This window comes from Schistocerca nitens, chromosome 6 (genome assembly GCF_023898315.1).
Source record: "Schistocerca nitens isolate TAMUIC-IGC-003100 chromosome 6, iqSchNite1.1, whole genome shotgun sequence".
NCBI classification, from domain to species: domain Eukaryota; kingdom Metazoa; phylum Arthropoda; class Insecta; order Orthoptera; family Acrididae; genus Schistocerca; species Schistocerca nitens.
The window spans coordinates 51569413-51588833 of record NC_064619.1 but is presented as its reverse complement, the minus strand read 5'-3'; the positions used below and the strand labels follow the sequence as shown (position 1 = coordinate 51588833).

The 19421-nt window shown below is 40.9% G+C and overlaps 1 protein-coding gene across 8 annotated transcripts in view; it reads right to left on the bottom strand.

Annotated features, from left to right (window-relative positions):
- The window catches only part of LOC126262725 (alpha-N-acetylglucosaminidase), a 367572-nt gene that overhangs the window by 274123 nt on the left and 74028 nt on the right, over positions 1–19421 (bottom strand). For all 8 annotated transcript variants that reach the window (XM_049959519.1, XM_049959518.1, XM_049959521.1 and 5 more), the window contains exons 6-8: positions 15375–15440; positions 10293–10356; positions 10060–10205 (exon numbers count right to left, since the gene is read on the bottom strand). In XM_049959519.1, coding sequence (XP_049815476.1) covers positions 10060–10205; positions 10293–10356; positions 15375–15440 — 276 coding nt within the window. The remainder of the gene's footprint in view (positions 1–10059; positions 10206–10292; positions 10357–15374; positions 15441–19421) is intronic.

The following is a 19421-nucleotide window of genomic DNA, read 5'->3' as shown; positions in this document are numbered from 1 at the left end:
TAACGAGCTTGGCTTTCAGTTTTACCTCCTAGTGTTCCTTCATTATGCTTTCTACTTCCCTCTCATACTTTTCAACGACTGTCAATATTTGCTGATCCCTGACTGTCACCATTTTATTTTCCACCTACCGAATGGTGCAAAACTTCTGCAGGAAAACACGGATGCCTGTAATATAGGTGATTACAACTCGGCGAGAGGGAACGAATTTAAACAGATTATATAAATTTCTCATAAACTGAACAAAGTTCCAATCAGCACTAGTACAAACTGTCTTAAAGACACAACACACTGTATGTAAGACACATGTGCCAAAGTCTAAAAGCACAAGATCTTCTGGATTACCCTTTTTCAGTTACCTTACAAATGCCTTATTAACATTAGGGCCATCCATGGACACATGAACAACTTGCCTTTTCAAATTTACCTTAAATTGTGAGATGCTCTTGCCTCAAATCATTCAACTAAATCTTTCGGAGCACTTTTTCTCAAAAGAGATTGAAGTAAGATACCAGTTTAAAACATGGCCCAACCCACTATACCAGAAATGTACAAACAGATCAATCTGCTGGTTTTGGCTAACCTTACTCAAACTCTCATCAAAGCCAACATCAGCGTGTCACAGCATCAGTATCCTATAGTTGCTGAGCGAAAAACCAGGTCCCAGTCCAAAATCTAAGAGCAATTGAACAAGGTTCCAACCAGCACTAGTATAATCTGTTCTAAAGGCCCATGCACTTTAGAAGCTGCACCTTGCCCCCAGGTCACTGTCTGGGAACATATCAAGTAAGAGATTCATAAGGCTGTCAGTGGAGACGATTGGTGCCTCACAACAGCCAACAGCTATCTCTACAGTTATCACGGCACCACTCTGCGTCTAATCTAGCCTCATCAGCCATTGTTCAGATGTTCTCACAGTAGGTGCTGCTTGATGCTGTCTCAGAGTAGGACCTGGTTGCTGAGACACATCACAACTGCATGATGCACTCCCTGCCTGTGTCACAGCAGACAAAAAATGCACAGAGACTACATTAGAAATACTATTTTTCCTCCCCGAAAATGTTAATTTTGTTTTCCAGTGCACTCATCAGTCAGGGGCTCTGTCAGGATTGTCCTTTCCATCTGCAGAGTTGACAATCAGCTAAGGACGTCCAGCAGAAGCATGTGGCTGATGCAGTAACACTGGAACCATGGCTCTTTGTGGTGATTAGCACAGATATAGGCATTGTGATATTCCTAGGAGCCTCGAGTCCAGCATGCTTCTTTCCCCTTGCAAACTGTACAAGGCCTACTTGCCCACATTGCTGAGGGAGAAGTTTGCTTTGCAGAGCAGTAATTGAACACTGAATTTTTCAACTTAGCTTTCAGAGTGGTTAGCAAAGTGAAGCTGCATTCAGGAGGAAGACATACCTCCTTCCTGCCCCAGTTTGTTGAGTGAGTTTTGACTTACCATATGCAATAGACATTATCACATCCAAACAAATAATGAGATGCGTCCATGAGTTCACAAGATGATATGTCGTTGAAAAATCGCATGACCCGCACTTCTTTCTTTCATATGAGCAATCTCCACCCTACTCCTTACCTATGTCCCTCCTTGGCTGTGGGCAAAGGAAGGCAACAAAATCTTCATTGCATGTGTGTAGTCAAAAGTAGTTTACATCAACGAAGACCCACAGTCCCACAGAAACATTAGCCAGCAAGAACAGGAATTACAAAAAGAGTTCCCTTACTGTCCCAGATCCTTATCCTACAGTCCCCCCACACTCCGGCAACCTGTGTTGCTCTGTTCTCATTGTAGGAGTTATCTCAATGTTACCACAACCAACCATTGCACGCCAATTCCCTGTGTTTGCTTGTTGGTTTTTTGACGACACTATTTTATGCCTATCGCTCTATATTATAATCAATCTCATTCATACAACAGCAATTGGATCAATAACTGTTGGCATGCTGCAGTAATACTTTCTTGGTATACATCCAAAATAAAATGCACTGTATGCAAATCTATCACGTCCTAATGTCCCCGATTCAAAATATATGGTTTTGAATAGGCTACAAACTCTCCTAAAAGGAAATGTTTTTGTCATCACATTGTGCTACTAAGCAAAGCAGTACATGCACTTGAACTGATGTACATTGAAGCACCAAAGAAATTGGTATAGGCATGTGTATTCTAATACAGATATATGTAAACTGGCAGAATACGGCACTGCGGTCAGCAATGCCTTTATAAGACAACAAGTGTCTGGGGCAGTTGTTAGACGGTTACTGCTGCTACTATGGCACGTTATCAAGATTTAAGCAGATTTGAACATGGTGTTGCAGTCGGCACATGAGCGATGGGCCACAGCATCACCAAGATAGCGATGAAGTGGGGATTTTCCCCATATGGTCATTTCATGAGTGTACCGTGAATATCAGAAATCTGGTAAAACATCAAATCTCCGACATCACTGCGGCTGGAAAAAGATTCAGCAGAAACGGGACCAATGACAACTGAAGAAATACCGAGTCAGAGACAGGCACAACAAAAAGACTGTCACAAAAAAGCTTTCGGCCAACAAGGCCTTCGTCAAAAATACAGACATATACACACACTCACACAAACGCAATTCACATACACACATAACTGCAGTCTCTGGCAGCTGAAGCCACACTGCGAGCAACAGCAGCAGCACTTCACAGCCCCCACTCCTATCCCACTATTCCTCCCTCTCCCTGCTCTGGCCTCCTCCTTACTCCCACCCAGCTGCCACTCCCATCACGCGCTGCTGTTGCTGCACGCAGTGTGGTTTCAGCTTCCAGAGATTGCAGTCGTGTGTGTGTGTGTGTGTGTGTGTGTGTGTGTGTGTGTGTGTGTGTTTTTGACAATGGTCTTGTTGGCTGAAAGCTTATTTGTCTACATCTACATCAACAATGATTACTCTGCTATTCACTATTAAATGCCTGGCAGAGGGTTCAATGAACGACCTTCCAGCTGTCTCTCTACCGTTCCACACTCAAACGGCGCGCGCGAAAAACGAGCACTTAAATTTTTCTGTGCAAGCCCTGATTTCCTCTTATTTTATCGTGATGATCATTTCTCCCTATGTAGGTGGGTGCCAACAGAATGTATTCGCAATCGGAGGAGAAAACTGGTGATTAAAATTTCATGAGAAGATCTCGTCGCAACAAAAAACACCTTTGTTTTAATGATTGCAACTTCAATTCACTTATCATGTCTGTGGCACTATCTCCCCTGTTTCGCAGTAATACAAAACGAGCCGCACTTATTTGAACTTTTTCGATGTCATCTGTCAGTCTGACCTGATGCGGAGCCCAACCACACAGCAATACTTCAGAATAGGGCAGACAAGTGTAGTGTAAGTAATCTCTTTGGTAGATCTGTTGCACCTTCTAAATGTTCTGCCAATGAATCGAAGTCCTTCATTTGCTCTACCCACAATATTATCTATGTGATCATCACAAATTAAGTTATTTGTAATTGTAATCCCTAAGTATTTAGTAGAATTTACAGCCTTAAGATTTGCGTGACTTATAGCATAATCGAAATTTAGCGAATTTCTTTTAGTACTCATGTGAAAAACTTCAAACTTTTTTTTATTCAAGGTCAATTGCCACTTTTCGCACCACACAGACATTGTATTTAAATCATTTTGCAATTCGTTTTGGTCATCTGATGACTTTACAAGACGGTAAATGACAACATCATCTGCAAATAATCTAAGAGGGCTACTCGGATTGTCTCCTATGTTGTTAATACATATCAGGAACAATAGAAGGCCTATAAAACTTCCTTGGGGAACGCCAGATATTACTTCTGTTATACTCAATGATTTTCTGCCTATTACTACAAACTGTGACCTTTCTGACAGGAAATCACAAATACAGTTGTACAACTGAGGCCATGTTCCGTAGGCACACAGTTTGGTTAGAAGATGCTTGTGAGGAACAGTGTCGAAAGCCTTCTGGAAATCTAAAAATATGGAATCAATTTGACATCCCCTGTCGATAGCACTAATTTCTTCATGAGTATAAAGAGCTAGTTGTGTTCTGCACGAACGATATTTCCTGAATCCGTGCTGACTACATGTCAATAAATTGTTTTCTTCGAGGTACTTCATAATGTTCGAATACAGTATATTTTCCAAAACCCTACTGCAAAATGACATTATCGATATGGGCCTGTAATTCAGCGGATTACTCCTTGGTGAAGGAGTTTCGGAAAACCGTGTTTAATAACTCTGATTTAGTGGCACTGTCATCAGTGGCTTCACCATTGTTATCACACAGTGAAGGTATTGATTGCGTATTGCCACTGGTGTGCTTTATATACGATCAGAATCTCTTTGGGTTTTCTGCCAGATTCTGAGACAGAGTTTCATTGTGGGAATTATTAAAAGTATTTCGCATTGAAGTATGTGTTATATTTCGAACCTCTGCAAAACTTTGCCAGTCTTGGGGATTTTGCATTCTTTTAAATTCGGCGTGCTTTTTTTCATTGCTTCTGCAACAGCGATCTGACATTTTGTTTACTATGGGGGATCAGTACCATCACTTACTAATTTATGTGGTATATATCTCTCAATTGCTGTCGATACTATCTCTTTGAAGTCATTCCACATCTTTTATACGCTTACATGATCAGATCAGAAGGAATGGAGACTGTCTCGTAAAAAGGTGTTACGAGCATTTTTATCAGCTTTTTTTCAAATAGATGTAATTTGCGTCTGGTTGTGAGTGTTACGGTATTCAGCCTAGCAGCAACTGCCTTGTGATCGCTAATCCCTGTATTTGTCATGATACGATTTCTGACAGTCTTTTTGTTGTGCCTATCTGCGACTCAGCATCTCCTCTATATGATGAGTAGCAACTTTCCATTTCATAATATTATTACATTTCATCCTTGATTTTCCATTGTTTGACAACTGAAGAGAATCGTTCAATGTGACAGAAGTGAAACCCTCCAACAAATTGCAGCATATTTCAATACTGGGCCACCAACAAGTGTCAGCATGCGAATCATTCAATGAAACGTCATCAATATGGGCTTTTGGTGCCAAGGCCCACTCATGTATCCTTAATTACTGCATGACACAAAGCTTTACGCATCACCTGGGCCCATCAACACTGTCACTGGACTGTTGATAGCTGGAAACAAGTTGTCTGGTCAAACGAGTCTCGTTTCACATTGTATCGAGTGGATGGGCGTGTACAGGTGTAGAGAATCATGAATCCGTGGACCCTGCATGTCAGCATGGTATTGTTCATGCTCGTGGAGGCTATTTAATGATGTGGGACATGTGCAGTTGGAGTGATATGGGACTCCTGAAACGTCTAGATAGGACTGACAGGTGACACGTACATAAGCATCCTGTCTGATCACTTGCATCCACGTCCATTGTGCATTCTGACAGACTTGGGAAATTCCTGCAGGATTATGCAACACCCCACATGTCCAGAATTGCTACAGGAACACTCTTCTGAATTTAAACATTTCCGCTGGCCACCAAGCTTCCAGACATGAACATTATTGAGCAAATCTGGGATACTTTGCAACATGCTGTCCAGAAGAGATCTCCACCCCCTTGCACTCTTATGGACTTATGGGCAGCCCTGCTGGATTCATGGTGTCAGTTCCCTCCAGCACTACTTCAGACATTAGTCGAGTCCATACCACATCCTCTTGTGGCACTTCTGCATGCTCACAGAGCCCTAGTCGATATTAGGCAGGTATACAAGTTTCTTTGGCTCTTCGGTGTAAATGTAAACCACACCAAACACTCTTCAGAGCTCCCCACTGCTCAAATTATGTCACAAACGCACAAACCAACAGTACAACAACAAAGCACGGAAACAAAGCCAGGCTGAAGCAACAGACATGCAAGCCATTTCTGTATCGACAAAAAACCTCCGTACAGCTCAGCTCAGCAGAGCTTGGCTCAGCTGGCCATGGCCAGGCCAGTCGTTGCATTGGACTGAGTAAGGGGACAGGGTAGCGGATGCCAAAACAGCAGCAGTGGGCAGTTGCAAAGCACCGAACTAAGGTTGCAGAGTGAGTGTGGCACTGCATAAAGTCAAGTAGAAGGCAATGAAATGCCTCTGCCCAAAAGCAAATCAGATGTCATGCCTCTCCCAGCATTTTTTACGCAAGTTGCAAAAATTCATCATGTTTCCCGTTTTCCAGGACGCTGTGTTGGCAACTGAAATTAAGAAACATTTTGTGCCTTTATTTCATTCAACCATTCTTGAAACTGTGACACTTATATATCGCATTCTTGTGCACTATACCAAGTCATTTACAAACTTGGTATGTATTTACTACAGGGGATAGAATTCACACTGCCAGAAACAAAAGAGTTTCTTAAACACTATCAACGTATCAAACATCAATTAACAATGTATCAAAGCATAATAGAAAGGTACAGAGATGGGGATACAACAGATAAGGCTCTTCCACTTGGTTAATTTACCTTTGTTGTAAGCATCAGAATGTTAAATTCATATTGGGATCAGAGAATGGGGGTGTAATTTATGATCACCACAAACAACTGAAAATGTAAGTTTCATTGGTTTTGTTGACTTATTAACAGCATAATTTTTAAGGAAATACTGATGTGTATGTAGATTCCAGAACCTGAAAATATTACATATGTCACTCATTGTGGAAAGTCGCAACTACTGTTCACCTCAATTTTAGAATTAAACAACTGTAGAATCTGCTATAAGAATTCACTAATACCTAAATCCCTGTACAAAGTATTTCGTAAATGCTTTCTGATAAAAGAGTAATAGATTATTGAGAAATGCATCTTTTGGGGTGACTACACCTCGGAGCTTCTTAGGTGGGCTATGCCTGTTGGGCTGTGAGTTGTGTCTGGAACACTCAGTCACAATAAGCATTGCCCATGAAAGGCACATTATGTCAGTATTTTCATTATTAACTACATCTGTTACTTACATATTTCTTTTGCTAAACAACATTAAAAGTACTCTTTGAATGCAGGTACAATTTTCTCTCCATTGTTAGTCATTGTGGCAACTATCACATTAGCTGATGAAATGAGATGTCTACCCAATTTAAGTTCCTGTGTTGTCTTGTGTGTGTATGTGCTTGTGTGTGTGTCAACACTCCTGTTATTCAGTGAGTGGTCTTCTTTACTCCTAAATCATTTACACAAACACAATTTTCATATAAAAAGGGTCAAAACACCAGTAACTAAAATAGTTACTAAATTCACAGTCAGGATCCCAACTTTAGCATCACAAAAGATTGACTAATTCATAGAGAACATTTAGTATTATTTATTAAGCAATTAATTCTATCCATAATCACCAAACAATGGCTACTTAGATCTTACTCTAAGCAAAAACTAATAACAATTAGCAATTAACTATGATGCTACAGGGAGACATGAAACAGACCTACTATACATATTTGAAAGAAAAAGATGGAAACATACCCCTTAATCACACTTACTGTGCACAAAATTATTACTTAAACCATGTAAAAATTATACCATTCCATTGTGGCAGGGTGGTACAACAACCAGTTCAAATGTATTTCGTAACAAAGACTGTTTTGCTCTGAAATACTTAAACAATGCGGAGCACAGGTTGGTAAAAAACAACAAAGCAAATAAATGCCCAAGATAAAATGGTGGTTTCCATTTTTCTGACAGCATCCAATATTCAGAATACTATACACAATGTTTCTGACAAGCAAATAGAAAGATTTGGCAGTAATGAATGTCAGTTCCCTTGTGTCACTATAGTCCTGGATGTAAATGTGTCTGAATAGTATGAACATCACAATGAATATTATAAAATGACAGATGCAAAGCAAAGGAAACCCCATTGTCACAGGATTTTGCAAAGTTCTTCGTGAGGCTTTCTGAAGAACAAGCTTTCAAGCGCCCCCCCTCCCCCCCCCCCCTCCACTTCATCTACTAAAGTTCCAGTGATACATTAGTCATACATTCTTGATACGGTTTCACAGTGAAACAGTACTGGAGCAGTTTGTGGATCAAATGAATAGTATTCACCCCACTGCTACATTTACTGCCATTATAGAGAGGGACGGCAAGATGTCTTTTGTGCATGTGCTAAAGTAAGCAGAACGTAGATGTAATGTGGGGATGACAGCCAGAAAAGTGGGGTATGTGTTGCATATCAAGACCAGTGTCACAGGATGTCTCCAAGATCCGGGATTTATTACACTTCACTAGAGAGACTGTAAGTTTTAGAGTGGCTGATGTGTGTGGTGTCCACTGTGAATGTAGCAGCATTTACATTAAGACAAATAAGTTACATAATTGAGAGCTGTCCTGAACACATGCTCTAGATAAAACAAAAGGCAGCCGGGAAATTTGACCTGGGTTGAACATCATCTAGAAGGCTACTGCCCTATCCATCATCATACTTATATTCAATTATAAGAGAGGTACTCATAATTAGAGTGAACTGAATTTTTTTCTGAAATCTAAGGTATACACTTAGCAGGACATGATGACACGGAGCTGGACACCAAATAAAACAAAAACAGATGCTTGATGTTTAAAGGGAGGTGGAATTAGCAATTTCAAATGTAGAGCCTGCCCTTCACACCATGTGACATCATTAGATCTGGTGGAGGACTGGAGCTACCAGCTGTTTAATTTGCATTACTGTGCATGACACACTTCAATTTGCAAAGAAACAAATGAAGCTGTGTATCAAAGACTATTAAGACTTTCAAGGTCCCAAACAAGACTATTATATGGGCGAAAAATGTCTATGACAGTGCACATATCAAGTAGCATAAATGGCTTTGCAATCAAGAATCATCAGTGAAAAACCAGGAGTGAGAAGACTCTTTACTATTACCTACATTGTTTCTGATGATAATTACATTTTATGGCGAAAATATTTTCATTAGCCAATGATTCTGTCTTGAAAATATTGGTTATGTTGATTATCTCCACCTGCTCACCCACAGTTTGTGAGAAACACCAGAGAAACCAGAATGCATAGAACAAGTTATACCTGAAAGCTTTATGTTTCATACAGAACAAAACAACAACAGAGAACTAGTAGGCATGGGCACCATCACACTGTTGAGACTTGTCTTGAAATTTACAAAATTTCTGCTTTACTCCCATTTTAATTTTCAATAACAGTTTGATACGATGGGTTTTACAGGTACACTGATCTCTGAGGTATCAGTATGTTATCAATGCACTTGTTCAGTACACATTACTTTCAAATACACTGCTGCTGCAGGGCGTACCAATTATGGTGGGTGATGTACAGTTGTTCATCATGTATAAAAAATGCATTACACACTTAAATTGGTCCAATGAAGGGCCAGCAAAAGGCCATTACTCACGTCTCTGCCAGGAGATAAAGCTCATACTTTATGGAATGAGCTATTATTCTTCATCTTTATCCCCCTATGCCTGCTGATGAAGGAGGTATACTATCCTGGATTTTATAATTCATTGGTTTTCTATGTTAAATGTAATAACCAGTTCTCAGAGGAGGAGGAGGAGGAGATTAGTGTTTAACGTCCCGTCGACAACGAGGTCATTAGAGACGGAGCACAAGCTCGGATTAGGGAAGGATGGGGAAGGAAATCGGCCGTGCCCTTTCGAAGGAACCATCCCGGCATTTGCCTGAAGTGATCTAGGGAAATCACGGAAAACCTAAATCAGGATGGCCGGACGCGGGATTGAACCGTCGTCCTCCCGAATGCGAGTCCAGTCTCCAGTTCTCAGAATTGACTGAACACTAAGAGACCAACAAATAGAATCTTATTTTTCATAAACATAGCTGAATGGTCAAATTTTCTACTGAGTTGAATGGAGTGTGACATTCTAATAATACAGTTAATTGTTCAGTAATTTAACTTCCATAAGAAAGAGAACTGTTCATTACCTTTTGTGGTAATCAATTCTATAGCACAGTGGAGCCAAAGTACGAAGGGAAGACAAACATGAGTGTTCCATTTTATCAATTGGACAAATAACAATATACAAGTCTGAGTTGTGTGTGGTAGTTTTTGTGTGGCAGTGTTCTTACCAGACAGCTTTTGGATCAACAGAGGTTAGTGCTTCAAAAGTAGCAGCACTGACAGCAGAAAGATAGTCCAAGTCTCCGGAATTAGGCTCCATCTCATTGAAAGTATCACAATTGTAAATGTGATCAGTTCCATATTGGGCAATTAGCTGAAAATTTTACAAAACAGTACACTGGCTTTATTACATTAGACAAACACAGGAAAATTGATTAATTTTAATATTTCTGAAACTCACCTCTGAGATAAACATTCTTCCAACTGTTTGGTATAAATTGTCAGTAGGGTCCAACAGGTATGGACTACAAAGCAAGAGAGACAAATATGAATTTAGTAAATGTTCATCATGATGTACAGTTGTTTACCAGAACTAAGAACAACAAATAAATGATATACATTTTACCACAGCTGCTCTACATTTGCTTCCGTTTGGTGCTCAATTCTAGCACTACATACAAATCACTGTATTTAATATAAACTGCAAGATAATGACAATCAAAAGCCAGTCTACCTCAATACATTACATTTAATCAAAACTGATCAAATCTGAGGAAATTAACAATTAGTTTATTAAATACATGTTGTTCTTGCATTCCTCTGTAATGCCAATCTTTGCTGTGCAGCCTCACAGTAAACAGTATGAAGAAATGTTTTGTGCCAAGGAAGAAATGAATGAATGGGTGGGCTCAACTGGTCCCCAAGTTTGAAGCTGATGGCCACCAGCTGAACATGCATGGTAAGTACACAAATATGAAGCACTAGTCTCATTTAATTTGTGTCAGACCACGTGTACAACACCTACTAATGGAGCCTGAAACACAAATCTAGTACTGTTTTGGTACTGTAAGCAGTCTAACTTCTTATACAGGGTGTTACAAAAAGGTACGGCCAAACTTCCAGGAAACATTCCTCACACACAAATAAAGAAAAGATGTTATGTGGACATGTGTCCGGAAATGCTTAATTTCCATGTTAGAGCTCATTTTAGTTTCATCAGTATGTACTGTACTTGCTCGATTCACCGCCAGTTGGCCACTGCCAGTGCAGGTAGTGTTGACTTCGGTGCTTGTGTTGACATGCGACTCATTGCTCTACAGTACTAGCATCAAACACATCAGTACGTAGCATCAACAGGTTAGTGTTCATCACGAATGTGGTTTTGCAGTTAGTGCAATGTTTAAAAATGTGGAGTTGGCAGATGCCCATTTGATGTATGGATTAGCACGGGGCAATAGCCGTGGCGCGGTACGTTTGTATCAAGACAGATTCCCAGAACGAAGGTGTCCCGACAGCAAGACGTTCGAAGCAATTGATCGGTGTCTTAGGGAGCACAGAACGGAACATTCCAGCCTATGACTCGCGACTGGGGAAGACCTAGAACGACGAGGACACCTGCAATGGACGAGGCAATTCTTCGTGCAGTTGACGATAACCCTAATGTCAGCGTCAGAGAAGTTGCTGCTGTACAAGGTAACGTTGACCACGTCATTGTATGGAGAGTGCTACAGGAGAACTAGTTGTTTCCATACCATGTACAGCGTGTGCAGGCACTATCAGCAGCTGATTGGCCTCCACGGGTACACTTCTGCGAATGGTTCATCCAACAATGTGTCCATCCGCATTTCAGTGCAAATGTTCTCTTTACGGATGAGGCTTCATTCCAACGTGATCAAATTGTAAATTTTCACAATCAACATGTGTGGGCTGACAAGAATCCGCACGCAATTGTGCAATCACGTCATCAACACAGATTTTCTGTGAATGTTTGGGCAGGCATTGTTGGTGATGTCTTGATTGGGTCCCATGTTCTTCCACCTACGCTCAATGGAGCACGTTATCATGATTTCATACGGGATACTCTACCTGTGCTGCTAGAACATGTGCCTTTACAAATACGACACAACATGTGGTTCATGCACGATGGAGCTCCTGCACATTTCAGTCGAAGTGTTCGTACACTTCTCAACGACAGATTCGGTGACCGATGGATTGGTAGAGGCGGACCAATTCCATGGCCTCCAAGCTCACCTGACCTCAACTCTCTTGACTTTCATTTATGGGGGCATTTGAAATCTCTTGTCTACGCAACCCCAGTACCAAAAGTAGAGACTCTTCGTGCTCGTATTGTGGACGGCTGTGATACAATACACCATTCTCCAGGGCTGCATCAGCGCATCAGGGATTCCATGCGACGGACGGTGGATGCATGTATCCTCGCTAACGGAGGACATTTTGAACATTTCCTGTAACAAAGTGTTTGAAGTCACGCTGGTACGTTCTGTTGCTGTGTGTTTCCATTCCATGATTAATGTGATTGGAAGAGAAGTAATAAAATGAGCTCTAACGTGGAAAGTAAGCGTTTCCAGACACATGTCCACATAACATATTTTCTTTCTTTGTGTGTGAGGAATGTTTCCTGAAAGTTTGGCCATACCTTTTTGTAACAACCTGTATATTTGGGTAACATTTATTTAATGTTGCAAAGAACACAATTAAAACCTTCCAGAACACACTAGAAAATGGGATTCCATTCCATTCTCCTTATACCACAATGACATAAACCATGACTTACAAACAATACAGCCCAACGAAACAGATTTTCATGGACCTTCAGCATGCCTAAGGTGAAACAGGATCACAATTTTTTTCTTTATTGAAAGAAATGGTTGGAATTCCATCATACGTTGCATTAAGAAGTATACTTAATTTATTAGGTGATGACTAGTTTTGGTCACTGTGTCTATTCTCAAACCACCCTATAAAAACTAAGTTACAGCAGACATTATAATAACTATACTGATGAAACATGAATACTGGTGGTAGTTCCAGTTGTAATAGTTTACATGAAAGGCTACATACCTTATTCATAAGTAACTGAAATACAGTGAGGTATGCATATTTGGAACAGACACAGCCAACAATCCAGCTGGGAATGCAGATAGTTTAACATGCAATAGGCAAGTTTACAGTGAACAGCATGAAGACAACTGACACTACCAGACATGGCATTATATTTCACATGTTTCATTATTAGTTTAATGAATTTTGGGTCAATCACAGCTAATCGGTGGTTAAAGTTTATTTTATTTTGTCATTATCTAACTCATAATGTTAACATTACAGTATCATAACTTTTGGATTAGACAATAAATATTTCCTCCTATGCCCACATTGCTACCAGTGGCCTCTGACACTATCACCTGGTAAGAGCTGGTGTCTTCCAGCATCAGTTCATTTGGTGCCGTTCACTGCAAACTTGCCTGCTGTATGTTATACTATCTGCATTGCCATTTGGACTGTCTGTTGTGGCTGTTCCAAACATACATACCTGACCTTATTTCAGTTAGTTACAAAGGCCGTAAACCTCTCATATAACCTACTATAACTGGAACTACTGCCAATATTCATGCCTTATTGTTATACCGTGTTTACCGGATAAGGCAAGTTTTTCCCCCCAATTCGTTATTCGAAAAATAGTCATCTTATATTTGCAGATTAAACTATTGATGCTGAGGTCAACCTTTTTACTTGTTTAATAGATTAATATTACAGATGAAGCTTTGGCTGGTGAGTGTTTGTACAAATTTATTTTTAAGAATTCCAAAGGGTAGGGCTCAGCAAACAGTACTTTTATTTGAACATGCTCAAGATTTTCTGATATGCTGAAGCGCTTGATAAGGTATCAACCTAACTTGAAGATTCACTTGACTTGACACACAACACTAGTGCAACGGATATGCAATAAACCATAAACTGGCCACTACACCAGTCTACTGTCTTGCTAAAAAACTGAAAATTTTGTCAAACACAGGATGAAATAGCATTAAATTCTATCAACTTACGAACTTCTGTTGCATCTGAATGGGTCTCCAATAAAAGTTCTCATTCGTGTATGGAGGATATTGTACACTTATACATCTATGCTGCTTTTGAAGTAAAGGTAGCAGTCAAAGATGGAAATGCTGTCCTCCAGAAACCATTATCTGATTCTGAACCCAATTCTCGATTTATAATTTGGTTATGAAAAACTAATGACCTATGCAGTAAAATGAGACATTCGGTCGCTGTTCCCGTATTAGAATACCAAGGGAAAACATTACCAGCTTTAGAACACGATGGTGACATGCAGATGAAACAAGAAAGAAAATTAATCCAGAATTAAATGTCTAACAAACGAAACAAATCCCATTAAACTGACAGCAACTGTTATCACAGGAATAAATTACAGCAAAAAGAACTGTTGTGGAGACAGTACCAACAGAAGTCACTCGATAGTGGGACGAGTAAAAGTTTGGGAATTGGACTGAGTCATGATTGCAATCTTTTATTTATGTATTAGTTGCTGTTACATGTGACCTGCATCCTAGAAGATATTGGCATCTGTGTTTCACTGTTGCTCAAGCACAGCACTACACAAATGGAATGGAGGGTGAACAGTGACACTAGCTTGGCTGAGAACTATGAGTGTGCAGAGGGGAGTGATAAGGGGGCAGCAAATTCCATCATGCTGCCACCCATAGGAATCTATACTATGTACTTTGGCTTTTTATGAGCATCTATCGTGTTTAAACTGCAGTTTGCGTGAATCCATTTGCACTCAGAATCAAACCGAGTATAAAATTGGGCAAATATTGAACTAAAGTGACTCAAATGCTTGAATATCTATGCTGTTGAATTGATCTACTGAATAGCAAGTGATTATCTAAGGTCTAAGTAAACATTATTAGTTTGCTTCTTCAGGACTTGTGGAAAAGAGGGGCAGGGGGAGAGGGGGGAGAGGGCAGGGGAGAGGGGAGGGGAGGGGAGAGGGGGAGGGGGAAGGGGAGGAGGGGGAGAGGGAGGGGGGGGGAGGGAGTTATCTGAACTCACATGGTACCTGGTTTGCCAATTTCTCAATCCTGAGCAATATTTATAATGTAACATGCCACAGTCTTGCATTTGAATTGATGCTCACACACATACTGCATAATTAATAATGCTACCACCCATGTTTATTTCATATAACTGATTGTGTCCAACAGGTATACAAGGTTCCAGGTACATTTTTCATTTTTTAGTTCAGAACTGAAATTCCTAACCATATGCATTCATATGTGAATGTTACCAAGTGAAATGGACATTTTAACTCAATTTAGCTAGCATATTTTCATGTCATATGTAATTTCCCCAAATATGTGAGAAAACCTAATATGGGAGAGGAATGAAAAACACTCCTGATAGCACTGCAATGTGTAAATGTAAACACTTGTATACACAGTTCAGCAAATCAAACAGCTCTACTGCATACATTCATTAAGAATGTAATATGCAGATACTTTACCAGCAATATTCTTCAGGGAAGTTGTTCCAGTTCTTCATCATAGTCATATTCACATCTGGAAATAATCTGAAATGAAAATAAAATAGCAGTAATAAGAATGAGTCATCACTACATCTACATTTACACTCTGTAAGCGACCTGATAGTGTGGCGGAGGGCAATTCTAATACCGATATCTTCCCCCACCCTCCCCCCCCCCCCCACCCCCCACCTGTTTCTTGGAAATGAAGCGTGAGAAAAACGACTGTCAGTAAACCAAATGTCAACTCCATATACAATAGTTATTTGCTACTGGAATACAAGGCTTGTCAACACCTCGACGGGAGAAACATACTTTCATATTCCATTAACAATGAGGTCTTTGACATGGAGAACAAGCTCGGAGCAAGAGTTTAATCTACTACCCTTTCTAAATGCTATTTCCTACAAACGATCTTTACCCATCCTTCATGACATTTCTCTACATTTTCTTGGACAGGCATATTTCTCATAAATGCCACTCAGTGCATTAATATTTACAAGAAATGTTTAAATATCTATATTGCTGAATTGATCCATTCAGTGGCAAGTGATTATTTTAAGTCTATGTAAACATTATCAGTTTGCTTCTTCAGACCTCATGGAAAAAGAGAAAGAGAAAGAAAGAGAGAGAGAGAGAGAGAGAGAGAGAGAGATCAGATCCTAAAAACATCCATACAGCAGCTAAGGAAATGACTACACCTAACAAACTGTTTAATAACCCTCCCAATAACAGTCATCCTGAAATTCTGAGATGGGAACTGGCATTGCAAACACTGTTATGTCTCATCCTATTGCTCTATTAAAACTTATTCTGTCTTACTTCATAGCTACTTTCATTCCTCTTCCACTATTTTCTTTTCCTCTGATTACTATATTCTCTCTTCTTCACTGCTGTCTTCTCTTTCTATCTCAATGCCTGCATTGTCAGGAGGTGTGTGTGTGTGTGTGTGTGTGTGTGTGTGTGTGTGTGTGTGTGTGCGCGCGCGCACGTGCGCGCAACGGGGGAAGTGGGATGGGCAGCAGAAATATGTTTTAGTAAACTTTTAATCTATATCTTAATGTGATTAATACCTCAACCATATCTACTGACTAACAACAAAGGAATGCCATATCATTATGCAATATCACCCTTCATGTTCCATCTTATCATGCTTTGACATGAGGAATATCCCAATCAATATCCTTCCAGCAGCATTCAACCACCCGGCCAACCTTCACAATATCCTGGTCCATCCATTTGCAACTTTCTACTTCCAATTCATGACAACATGGGTCACATTTGGCATATGGAATTCTGATAAGGTGAAACTCACCTGGACCTAAGACTGTATTTAAAGGCGAAGAAAAGGCCATAAGATGCATTGCAGAATGCACACCAATCGAATCATGCAGACATTACATCAAAAACTTTAACATTAAGACAGTCCCTAGTTTATATTTGCTAGTACACACAAAAGAAAACCTGAGTAAATTTGACCTTATAATGTCAATACACTAGTATGACACAAGAAACAGGAATGCAACTAACAAGCCATATGTCACACCAGCAAATGTCCACAACAGCTACATGTATCTTGGTCTCACATATTTTAAAAAACTATCTAAAAATGATCATTTAGTGCTCCAGAATAAATTTAAAAGTGCTATAACAAAATGGGTAAAAATTAAACCTTTTTATACAATGAAGAAATTTGGAGAATGTATAACAGATGACTAGTTAAGGCACAATGAAAAGACATACATTAGTTTTCAGCCACAGCCTACATCAGAAAATTAAATACACATTCATTCACATAAACATGTAAACCTCAGACACATGACTGCCATCTCCAGCAGCTCGGAATGGAACGCAGCTGTCACATAGAATGGAAGCAGCAAACTGGAGGGGGCAGGAAAGGGGCAGGTATAGCAGCATAGAACGGGGGGGGGGGGGGGGGGGGGGGAGAAAAGAGCGCTGTCTGGCAGGGCATGCAGGGACTAAACTGTCAACAGGCGTTAACACCGGGAGGCTGTGAGGCAGGGAGATGGGTAGGGGGGGGGGGGGGGGGGGAGCAAAAAAAGAGGAGGGGTGGGGAAGGGGAAAGACAGGCGAGTGTGATAACAGAGAGCAGCACAGAAAGAGGGCGAGGAAATGAGAATAGGTAGGATATAATGGGACAGAGGGTGTGAGGGGAAATGGAATGGGAGATCTCTTTGCAACTAAAGCCCAATCCACGAATGACGGCTGTTAGCACAGGTTGAAAAACACACAGAAACTGCAAGTTCTAAGTGACAGTTGCAATATGCGTAAACATGTGTTTTGCGCTTGATGAAAGCACGTACCCTGCATATTATGTCTCTTGTTTACTTGTGTAAAATTTGTTGTTTACTACCACCGTCATCCACAACAACTCAAAAGAAATAGAATTAAAATTCATGAAGTAACCCACAACAATAACATTTAATGCTCACATTGGGTACTACATTTACAGCACAGCGCTCAGAACACTAATGAACATACATAGGGTGCCGTAAAAATGCATGACATAGTTACACAGAACAATCCTAAAGTCAACCACCATTGTTTGTGACTCCAGCTGCAGGTCTGGGGGATAGTGCCTTCCTGTGAAGACCTTAGTGAAGCCCTCAGCACACTGGGCAAAGGAGTTCTTGTCACTTCAGACACGCCACTCCTGAGTGGCCAGGTTCTATGGGAGGGATTTTTTGGTGTGGGAGAGATGACAGCTGTCGAAATGCAGGTACTGTTGGCGGTTGCTGGATTTAATGCGTACAGAAGTGTGGCTGGAGCCATACCACCTTACTAATTTTATCCTAACCCCCCATAACTACTACTTCTTTGAATGGAAAGTATACAAACACATTTGCGACACAACCGTGGGCACTTGCATGGCACCCTCCTATGCCGACCTGTTTATGGGCTATCTACAGGAAACCTTCCTAGCCTCCCAAAACACCAAACCTCTAGTCTGGTTCAGGTTCAATGATGATATCTTCATGATCTGGACTCAGGGCCAAGACACCCTATCTTCATTCCTTCACAACTTCAACACTTTCTCTCCAATCTGCTTCACCTGGTCCTCCGTAACCCAGCATGCCATCTTCCTGAACGTTGACCTCCTCCTCTCCGATGTCTCCATCCACACCTCTGTCCACATTAAGCCCACCAACATTACCCGTATTTCGACAGCTCTCATCCCTCCCATACAGGTGTTTTGCAGAATAGAGGACAGTGTATTTGCAGCGACAAGAACTTGCCCAATATGCTGAGGATCTCACCAAGCACTATCCTACAGACCTAGCCCACTAACAGCTCTCCCATGCCATTTCCCCTCACATCCATAATTCTCCCAGCAATCTCAACCTAGGTGCACAACCTGCCCAATCCAGCCACACAGGACTTCCTATTCCAGTTCTGTCACAGGCTCATTCCTACTCAACACAGGCTGGGCCATCTGTAAAAGCACCATGTCATTTACGAGCTCTGTTGCAATCATTTCAGTTTTTTATATTGGTATGACTACCAACAAGCTGTCCACCAGGACAAACAGCCACTGCCAAACTGTGGCCAATGGCAAAATAGACTACCCTGAGGCAAAACATGCAGCTGAACATAACATGCTTTATTTCAATGGCTGTTTCACTACCCAAACCACCTGGATCCTCCCTCTGTCAGCCGCTTTTCTGAACTGCACAGATGGAAGTTATCTTTATAACACATTCTCCGCTCCTGAAATTATCCCAGCCTCAAACTACAGTAACCTAATGCCTGCATGCCCTTCACCCAACAGTTTCCACCCCCTCTGCCCTATCACCTCCTTCCTATTCTAGTTCCCTCACACTCTTTCTGTGCCACCCTCTGCCAACATACCCACCTGTCTTTCCCCTTCCCAACTCCACTCCTTTTTCACGCTCCGTTTCCCCCCCTCCCTGCCCCACAGCATCCCAACGCTGCACCTGTTGGTAGTCTAGTCCCTCCACAGTCTGTCACACATGCTCATCTCTCCCCTCACCAATACCCTGCTATCCC